Raw genomic sequence first — 10782 nt, 5'->3', positions numbered from 1 at the left:
ATTATAGCCTAGCTAATTATAAGAGGGACTAGCTAAAAAGTAAGCTATAGCGCCTTAGTAATTAAGATCTTATAAAGTATAAAGTAACCCCCTTTCCACCCCCTTTCCCACCCCAAACACACACACCTACACCCACCCCCTCATCTTGCGCTTAAGCAAGTGCACTCCTCGTCAGGCAGGATATTATGTAGCGCCCGTTACTTAATTCTGAGCCATGGGCCTCCGCCTGATCAACCCCTGCCTGGACTTGAGCTGTCCTCAATCGATTGGCAGGCTCTACGACTGTCATAGAAAAGCGATTCGACAATGACAACCTTCGATGCGATTCCGCTGCCCTACGCCGGCGCAGTCAGTGCAAGCTTGCTCGTCATACTGGGAGTCACATTGTTATTTCCCTTGAACAAGGGCAACTTTATAATCATTAATCGACACCCGTGGGACTTTTTTCAGACAAAGGCCAAACAGAAGTTTGAATACAATGCAACTGCTCTACTCAATGAGGGTCTTCAGACGGTGAGCTTATAGATCCGGTCTGGGCTCCATATCTTTGCCAGCAGGGACTTACCTGCTTTATAAAGGGTTGCTCAGCATTCCGGCTGGTGACCAACATGGTCACCTATCTGATCCTGAAAGACAAGTATGCAGAAGAAATCAAGAATGATAGTCGGTTCGGCGCTCATGAAGCAGTAGATCCTGTATGTATCCCCTTTCATGAAGCAGATTTCTTGCAGAACGATCCAGTTCTCATCCGTCTAGGTACTACTCGTGGACCTGCCTGGCTTTGAGACCATGTTCCAAGGATCGCTGCATAATCAAGTGCCTCCCGTGGCAGTTCGTGCGTTAAACAAGGAGCTTGGTGAGTCCCCTGTTTCTTTCTCCTTCGGGAGTTATCACTGAGCCCGGGATATAGTAAACTTGACACCTTTCCTCTCTGAGGAAGCTATGAACTGTCTGCAAACCAGGTGGACGGACACAACTGGTACGTGCGTTTCTAGCATCTCAGTTGGACAATAATCTGATTAAAGGCAGAATGGCATGACGTGTCAATCCCGGAAACAGTACTGGCCTTGATTGCCCAAATGACAACCCGAGCACTGCTGGGCCCTAAGCTCTGCCGCGACCCCGAATGGCTGGATATTGCGAAATCCTTCACAACGAATCGAGCTATTGCCGTCGCCGCCGTCCATTCCTGGCCAAGATTTCTTCAGCCTGTGGTTCATTGGTTTCTGCCCCCTTGCAGGGCTCTTCGCCGTCAAATCCGATGCGCCCAGCGTATCCTCCTTCCGGCCCTCGAGCGTCAACGGCGTGCGTATCGCAGTAATCAGCCAACGAGGCGGGAATTCTCAAATCTGGCGGTCATCGATCAGTATGCCAAGGGAGCTCGCTATGATGCTACCATGGCGCAGCTGCGTATCATCGCCGTTGCGTTCCAGACTACGAGTGATTTTGTCGAAAAGGTGATAGCACGACTTTGCAAGCACCCAGATCTCATTCAGCCCTTACGCGATGAGATGGTTTTGGCATTCGGGGAAAGTGGCTTGCAAAACCACTCATTACGCAAGTTAACGTTAATGGAGAGTGTGATGAAGGAGAGCCAGCGGCTTGAACCTGCTGTTATCAGTACGTTGCTTTCGAAAATTTTTACCTTCTTCGCTACGGGCATCTTGCTAATCTGGTTTCCGGCCTCAGTCGGCATGTTCCGCCTCGCCAAAGAAAAAGTGACCTTGAAGGATGGCACCGTTGTTCCCAAGGGTACCAATATCGCCTTTGCGAATGATCTCCGCTTCGACCCAGAAATGTACCCGGAGCCGGAAACCTTCGACGGCTATCGGTTCCAGCGGATGAGAGAGGATCCTGAGAAGCTTGACCTCACGCCGTTAACCAAAACCAGAATGAGCCATCTCGCTTTTGGCCACGGCAAGCACGCATGCCCGGGCCGCTTTCTCGCCTGCGATGAAGCGAAACTGATTTTGTGTCATATACTCCTCAGTTATGATATTAGGGCCGTGGAGGGATCTCCTCCGGAACTGCGTGCAAATGGGATGTTTGTTCAGCTGGATCCTAGAGCAATGATGTCAGTGAAAAGGCGGGATAATGAAATAGCACTGGATGGGTAGGGGATCATCTTGGATGGTGAAGGTGCATTCTGTCTGCCTTCTACGGTTGACCACTCGCCTATTGTGCTTTGATAGAGATCACAGATGGTAGTATGGTTTGGCTTCGTCCTGCATGTAGGAGCTACTTTGATCTATCTATTATCGTGTACTATACAGTGCATAGATACATAGTTTTCACTTGAACGAGTGTTCCATGAGGAGCTACTTTGATCTATCTATTATCGTGTACTATACAGTGCATGGATACATAGTTTTCACTTGAACGAGTGTTCCATGAGTTGCGTGCTCCTCCTTGCTGTTTAAATCTTCTTGCCGTCAGAAATTGCAGGTCAATGTTCGTAAGGAACTTGTACGGTTCACCGAGCCCGTGGGAATTTAATGTTCGCTACCCGCTGATTCAATCCGAAACAGGATCCCGCAACTGCCTATTTAGGAAGTTGCATTGCTTTTATTGTCGTGAAAACGGGTTAACGATCTAAGTCCGAGGGTTACCTAGTCGGGCTGACTCTAGCAAAGGTGACTGAGAAGGATGAATAATGTCGTTGGTAAGCGGTGGTATCGAACCTTCTAGATGACAACAGACAACGTCATCTAGGCGGCCTGGGTGGCGACATCGCCACCACAGACAAGTGACAGAACTATAAGAAGTCACTTTTTGTTAGAGAGGAGGAATAACAGAAGGACAAAAAACATAATCTATTCATCACTTGCACCCTCTCTTCGCGAGAGTTATGAGCCCGGGAGAAACAGTGTTTCTGTAACTTCCGGCTGCTGCATTCTTCCACAGCCGTTCTCGATTGAACTTATCGTCGATTAAGACACCTTATGCCCCCTTTCTCACTCCTTAATCCTTCTTTCTGCTTCAACCAAGATGTCGAAGGACACCATCCAGCGCACGATTCTTACGGAGCCTCAGGATTGGGATAAGTGGCTAAAGAGCTTCGGGCCCGTGTGGACAAGACCATCCACAAGCTCATCTTCGAACATGACAAGACCCCCCTTGAACTACCTGAACGCCCCGAATTCAGTGATTTCAACGCTGAGGCTGAAAGATTTGCTGATCTGAATGCAGGCCAGCAGAAGGCTTATTCTGAAGCATCGAGGGACTACGAAGGTTGTTACGGCCAGGCACATACGAGCCTTGACGGCTATAAAGATGTATTGGCACTATGAACAAAGACTCAAAGCTAAGGAGCAAGAAAGGAAGACTAGACTACACGACCGAGCGGGCCCTTATATAGACACGAGGTCGCGCGTGGGCACGTGATGCTGCTTGGGCACGTGACACTGGTGAGGTGCTGCGCTGGCGGCTCTACGCTGGCGCCCAGGGTCGTGACACTGCCCCCCGTCTAAGGCCTTGATATGCGTATCAAGGTAGTCGTCGTGGCGGCGGCTTCTTGGTTTCACGGCTTTCTCTGCTGTGTCGTCATCGTCTCGTTCCTCGCAGCCCTCCTCCGCTGCAGCACATTCGATCCAGTATTGCAGGTTGACGGGCGGCCAGCTGAGCCGTCACTTGGGCCATCGTTGGCGGGTCTTCGATTGAGGCCGACGTCTCCTCTTGCAGCTGGAGAATCGGGGTCGAGTCTTGGTCTTGGTCTTGGGTCGAGGGCCTTGATCAGGCACTTGCGATGCCGTACGGACTGACTTCCTTGTCGGGGGTCCGTAGTCGAGTTTCTTCGGCATCACCTAGTCAAGGGCGAGTCGGGGTCGAATCCAACACGAAGCGAATCGGTGGGCCAAACCTCCTGATCACACACAGGAGGGTCAAGTCGACAGGCGGAGGTTGTTCCTTTCCAGTCTTTAGGAAGAGGAACGGGTCGATGCGCTGCACAGTCCTTAGTGCGTGCGCGGGTCAAGGCCGAGCCGAGCTGCACACGCAGACGAGTCGACAGGTGCCTCCAGTACCTTCGGAGGGCTTGGTCGAGTGTCCTCACGGACAGTCAACCCTCTGATCACATACAGAGGGGTCGGAAGTGATTCGCAACGCAGTCCTTAACGAAGCGAATCGGTCGGGCTCCTGATCACACACAGGAGGGTCGGTCGGTGTTGAGTCAGGGCACAGTCCTTAGTGCAACGGGTCAACGGTCGGTCGGAGTGCACGAGTTTTCAGTCCAGCGCGAAGGACCAGGTTGTGGGTGCCTATTTGTTTATCGCGGGGCACGCGAAGGTTGCCTATATTTGTTTCGCGGGGCACGCGAAGATTGAGCTTTGAGTAGTGTTACGGCCAGGCACATACGAGCCTTGACGGCTATAAAGATGTATTGGCACTATGAACAAAGACTCAAAGCTAAGGAGCAAGAAAGGAAGACTAGACTACACGACCGAGCGGGCCCTTATATAGACACGAGGTCGCGCGTGGGCACGTGATGCTGCTTGGGCACGTGACACTGGTGAGGTGCTGCGCTGGCGGCTCTACGCTGGCGCCCAGGGTCGTGACAAAGGTCGCCGAAAGGAATACCTCTACGAGACGAGGCTCGTCACAGCAGCCCGTACGACGATTACGGAAACGATTAGCAAAGCGAAGTTGACCTCTCTTCACGACGACGAGACTCTTCGGGAGTGGTTTTTAAAGCTCGAGGCCTCGACAGCCCCAACGAGGGGCTATATGATGGAACGTATCCGAGCCCAGTATACGATCCATCTTCGAGCTTTTCCGACGAAGAATATCTCTACCTGGCTCGCCAGATGGGAGGAAATCATGGGAGAAGCTGAACAGTACTTCCTCGTGGAGGCTGTGACTGGCCAATGGCTGCGAGACATAGCTAGCCTGATTAAGCCCCTTTCCGACGGCTTTTCGGCTATATTTATCCGCGGAAGCAAGAGGCTGAACGAAGAAGCCGCCGCCATCCAGTTCAAGATCTATCAAGCACATAGGCCAGGGCTTCATCGAGAACCTCCAAAGCGACAAAAACAATACCTAGAAGAAAGATGGACCTATCAGGAAGCAGCTCGCCAGATCAGGGAAATCGTCGAATTGAACCCAATAACGGCCCCTGGAACGGTCAAAAGAGGAGCCGGCTTTCAGGCCAGTCCGAAAGAAGATTCCACGCCACGGAAGAAGAGGAAGGAAGCATATGACAAAGACCGTTGCCCAGCTTGTGGTCTTGACAGTCACGAGCTTGAGGGTTGCTGGCAAGTCTTCGAGGAATTGCGGCCAGGCCATTTCAATCGATCTGAAAGGCTATGCAAGAAAGCCCAGAAAGCTGTCGAGGATAGTCCCGACCTACGGAAGAAGGTTGAAGATATCCGGGCAAGCCAGAAAGATTGGAAATAGCAACCAGCGACCCGAGTTCGAGGAAGGATGGTTGGGACGGCCAATCCGGCTTTCGTCTACCCAGCCGGGTCATCGGTGGCAGCGTCGGAATACCCGCTCCGCCTATCCGCGATGCTTGACTCAGGAGCTTCCCTTCACGTGTGTAACACACTCAGCCGATTCCGGTCATTCAGAAAGGCCCAGAAAGACTACCTAATCACAGGGGAATCAGAAGTCCGGATTGAGGGGTACGGCAGGGTTAATTTCACGATGACCTTACCGGACGGATCATTCCAAATACTTCGGCTGAAAAAGGTAGCTTACTGCCCAAGCTTTTCAACGAGCCTGATTTCCTTCCAAACCCTACGAGATGAAGGAATCTATTGGGACACCTTCTCGGAGCCTACGAGGCTAGTACGGCGGAATCAGACGATAGGGATTCTTCAAAGGAAATACCGACAATTCGTCCTGGAGTTCAGGCCAACAGCAGGAGCGGAGACCGTCAATTTCGACACAGTTTTCCAAGCAACAAAACCTCGCAGGGCCGGGACCAAAGACCCTCGCCCGGCCAGCCAAGGAGACGGCAACCTCTGGCACGCCCGCCTCGGTCACCCGGGCCCACTGGCCCTCCACAAGCTAGGCCTTCGGAACGGGGTTCGAATCAAGGGGCCAAAGACTGTGGAGTGCGAATTCTGTGCTCAGGGGAAGGCCAGGAAACAAATTTCCCGCAGACCCCCTGACCGGGAAAGAAATCGCCCTTGTCACGAGATTTGGATCGACTGGACCGACCTTTCTGCAGACCACGAAGACTTCGTCCGTGTGATGTTTATCACAGACGCCTTTACAGGAATGGTTTTCCCCTATTTTATGCGGACCTACCAAGAGAAGCATAATTGGGCTGTGTTGAGGATTTTGTCCATTGGATGAAAGACCGATACGGCTTCGAAGTGAAGATCGTACGCTCAGATGGGAGCTCTTTACGAAGAAGATCACAGCATGGTTACGAAAGAAGGGCATTTCAGCGGAAAGATCGGCTTCAAACACCCAATCCCAGAATGGAGGGCCGAAAGATCAGGAGGCCTTTCTATAGAAAGAGGCAGGGTGATGAGAATCGCTTCAAGGCTCCCGCATAACCTCTGGAAAGAGATCGTGGAAGCCGCATGTTATCTTCGAAATCGAACTCCAAGAGAGCCGAGGGTCCAAATCAACGCCGGGTCCGACGCTCCGGAGCCCGACGCGAAGCCAGGGGCCGAAGAAGAACTTGAATGGAAGTCCCCGATCGAGCTGTTCACAGGCAAGAATGCCCAACTGTCACATCTTCGGGCTTACGGTTGCAGGGCCTACGCGATGACTGCAAACGCCCAATTGAAAAGGGACAAACTGCGGAAGCTTGACCCGAGGGCTCATATTGGGTATCTTGTCGGTTATAATTCTACGAATATCTTCCGGATCTGGATTCCATATCTTAAGAGGGTTGTCTCGACAAGAGACGTTGTTTTCGACGAACATACCTTCTTCGACGGAAAGCTCGAGCAACAATCGCTGCTATCAGGCATCGAAGAGCTTATCCAGAAGATAGAGATCCCGGAGGATCAGAGAGGTAACCAAGAAGCTCTCGATGAAGAAACCGATGAAGAAACCGATATCGAAGACCTCGACGCAGAAAGCACTGCAGGAAGCACGATTGTCGTAATGACCCAAGAAGAAGAAGACCGAAGCGAAGAACAGGAAAAGGAAGACTACGAGAAGGCTAGAGCTCTCGAAGAAGCTGGCCTTCTTACGCCTCCCACAACAGCGGATCCAGAAGACGAACCAGAGGCAGTCTTTTCAGTCCATCTTCCTGTCGCTACCCCTGAGGGGGGGGAAAAGCCGCACTCCGTGAGGGGGTGGAAAAACCTCACTTTCCGGCAAATCCTACAGCGGCTGTTTTTTCGGCCCTGCTCTGCAAAGCCAATGAAGCGTCTGATCAGACAGGGATAGGACAGGAAGACCCGTTTTTCGACCGATCGGACCGATTTTCGGACTTTAATCCTACGCCCATCCAAGACGGATGCCGCGGAGCATTTACAGCAGGGAGGCTCTTCAGGCCACAAAGAAGCCCACCAAGGTCCACAAGAGATCTCCCGGATCCCCAGAAACCCAGCAACAACTCGAGAATCACCCTTATAGGGAGGAATTCGCCCAAGCCCAACAAGATCATCTTGCCTCACATGAGGAAATGGGCTCCTTTGAAGAGATTTCTTGGAAAGGGTTGCCGGCCACCAGGTTCTCGGATGCAAGTGGGTATTCATCTATAAGACAGATAAGCACGGACTTCTTCAGAAGTGCAAAGCCCGGCTTGTCGTTTGCGGCAACCAACAGAAAAGGGGGGACCTTCCGACCCGGTCCACAACCTTAGCCGGGATGTCTTTTCGGACCCTCATGGCCATTGCCGCCGAGTATGACCTCGAGCTTGATCAGATGGATGCTGTCAACGCATTTGTCAATTGCCCCCTTGAAGAGGAAGAAATCGTCTTTATGAGGATGCCGCCGGGCTTCCAGAAACCCGGAAAGGTGCTACGGCTTCGGAAAGCTCTCTACGGTCTACGCCGATCCCCCCTTCTTTGGCAACAGCACCTCACAGGCTCCCTCGAAGAGCTGGGGTTCAAGAAAGTCCCTCAGGAACCCTGTGTGATGATGAAGGGTGCCGTGACCGTCTTTTTCTACGTGGACGACATTATCTGGGCCTACCGAAAGGAAGATGAAGGCTTAGCTAAGGAAGCCATACAAAGGCTCGAAGAACGCTATAAAATGAGCTTCCTAGGGGAACCTAAATGGTTTCTAGGGATACACATCCTCCGGGATCGGCCCCATCGAACGATCTGGCTGACCCAGGATCCGTATATCGACAAGATAGCTCATAAGTACGTTCACGAAAGCCTAGGTCATTCAAAGCTCCCAGACACTCCGATGGTCACGAACGAAGAGCTCCTTCCGGCTTCTAGCCAAGCAACCCAAAGGGAGATACATCAATATCTCCAGAAGGTCGGATCTGTGCTCTTTTCAGCCATTTCCACGAGGCCGGATATTGCATTTGCAGTCTCCCGGCTAGCCCGCCACAACCAGAACCCGGACGAATCACACCAACGAGCCGTAGACAGAGTCATCCTTTATCTCTACGGCACGCGTTCGTATGGCATAAGGCTTGGGGGCTCAAAGAAAGTCGAACTGTTTCTTTGTTCGAGTGATGCATCATTTGCAGACAATTCTCTTGACAGAAAGAGCTCTCAAGGCTACGTTATGACCCTATTCGGGGGAACCATTGCGTGGAAAGCCTCGAAGCAAGCCACAGTCACAACGTCGAGCACAGAGGCGGAGCTCCTAGCTCTTTCAGAAGCCTCAAAGAAGCAATCTTCTTAAGCCGGTTGTTGACGTCTTTATGGATTCGGATCCCCTTGCCGTTGCTAGTAGAGTGTGATAACTCGCAGACAATCAGGCTCCTCGAAGAAGGAAGCGCGAAGCTATCTACACGGCTAAGGCATGTCGATATCCATCAACACTGGCTACGTCAGGAATGCCAGGAAGGCCGAATCCGGGTCCGTTGGGTCCCCACGGCACATATGAAAGCCGATGGCTTGACCAAAGCTCTGCCAAAGCAGAAACTCTTCGAGTTCCAAAGGATGATTGGGCTCGAAGATCTCAGGGAGCGGCTACGCCTAGAGGCCCGGTTAGAAGACCTCCGAGACCAGATCAAAGACCATAGGAAGCCTATGCCGCCGGGAAGGTAAAGCATTCGTATCTCCTATTCACACCGGTCGATCGGCCCTTCGATCGTTGCCCTTAAAGGCTTTTTAGCTACACCCGATCGGGATAGGCTATAGCTAAGGGGGTGTGTCGTGAAAACGGGTTAACGATCTAAGTCCGAGGGTTACCTAGTCGGGCTGACTCTAGCAAAGGTGACTGAGAAGGATGAATAATGTCGTTGGTAAGCGGTGGTATCGAACCTTCTAGATGACAACAGACAACGTCATCTAGGCGGCCTGGGTGGCGACATCGCCACCACAGACAAGTGACAGAACTATAAGAAGTCACTTTTTGTTAGAGAGGAGGAATAACAGAAGGACAAAAAACATAATCTATTCATCACTTGCACCCTCTCTTCGCGAGATTTATAGCGACCCCAAGACCTGTAGCTGAAGTAGAAACACCTTATAGACTGTCCAACCCTAGCCCACAATGGGACGTTCTTGTGAGGGAACGATCATGTGACTTTCATACTTTATGAAAGGTCCCGCTTTTATTCATGTAAATAGCGAAAGTCAGAGTCTTCCTTAGGAACCTCTTTCTCTCTTGTAGACAATCACTTTACCCAAGTCGCACTCGACCTTGTTCGTGCACTTGTACCGTCACATATTGTCTACCGACTACCCTTCCTCAATAGACCACTGTCCGCGACGTGACTATTGATTTCGATACCTCTAACCTCACCAAAACACCCTGCAACCAAATTTCCACCTAAACCACCACCACCGCACCAAATTCACCAATCAACGAATCAGCAAACCAACAAACCAACAAATCACAATCGCAAAGTCAACTAAAACGTAACGAAACTGTCGAACGCCACCTGCACTATAGCCATCACCGTCAACAACCCAATGGCTACCGCTACCCCACACCCGTCGATCGAGTGCCCCCCTGCCCCCTCCTCAACGCCAGCAATACCGATGAAACGTTCCGAAATGCCTTTGTTGCTAACCCAGCCGGTCTCATGAAAGAAGTCTTCCTCGTATGCAATGCCGCATACAGTATGCAAGCGGTAATCGATTCACTACGTGCCTCGACCACGACGACAAATAGGGCAATGGAGGACCTCCAAACCCGCCTAGAAAACACGCTCATTTCTAAAAGTGATGGAGACGCAATGATCGCCCGTCTTATGGCAGAAAATGAAGCGTACATAAAGATCATTCAGTCAAAGGAGCTTCACACCGCACACCAGAACACCCTGATCCTGAGGCCTTCACCGGAGAGGACCCACGCTTCTGCCGAATTTCCTCCAGCACCTCGAGTTGAAGCTCGAAATGAATAAAGATTGGTGGAACTCGGAACCTCAACGTATGGGATATGTCGTCTCATGCCTTAAAGGCAAAGCACATGACCAAGTCCGCTACAACATTAAAGATGGGGTGGTTCTCTTCGACGATGTCAATGCCATAAAAACACCCTTCAGTCAGCCTTCGGGGATATTGACGCTAAAGCTACCGCCCAACTCAAAATCTTTGACATGAAACAAGGCCATAGATCCCTTACGACATTCCTCCCGAATGGTATGCCGTCGCCAAGCTCACCGACTGGGATAGTGGGGCGCTCATTGCTCACCTCCGACGTGCCCTCCACGACAACGTTATCTGGAGACTTTCTCTCACTAAG

The 10782-nt window shown here is 51.5% G+C and overlaps 1 protein-coding gene across 1 annotated transcript; it reads left to right on the top strand.

Annotated features, from left to right (window-relative positions):
• Window positions 1-306: 306 nt before the first annotated feature.
• Window positions 307-2117, top strand: HRG_06635 (cytochrome p450 domain-containing protein; the record flags this gene model as incomplete). Its single annotated transcript, XM_044865106.1, has 6 exons — window positions 307-513; window positions 579-695; window positions 757-856; window positions 911-979; window positions 1030-1620; window positions 1690-2117. 6 exons carry the CDS (start codon window positions 307-309, stop codon window positions 2115-2117), a joined length of 1512 nt encoding a protein of 503 aa, XP_044720046.1.
• Between the last annotated feature and the right edge of the window lie 8665 nt (window positions 2118-10782).

The sequence above is a fragment of the Hirsutella rhossiliensis genome, assembly GCF_020360975.1.
Source record: "Hirsutella rhossiliensis strain HR02 chromosome Unknown scaffold00006, whole genome shotgun sequence".
NCBI classification, from domain to species: domain Eukaryota; kingdom Fungi; phylum Ascomycota; class Sordariomycetes; order Hypocreales; family Ophiocordycipitaceae; genus Hirsutella; species Hirsutella rhossiliensis.
The sequence above is the reverse complement of the archived record's forward strand: the minus strand, read 5'-3'. Positions and strand labels throughout refer to the sequence as shown.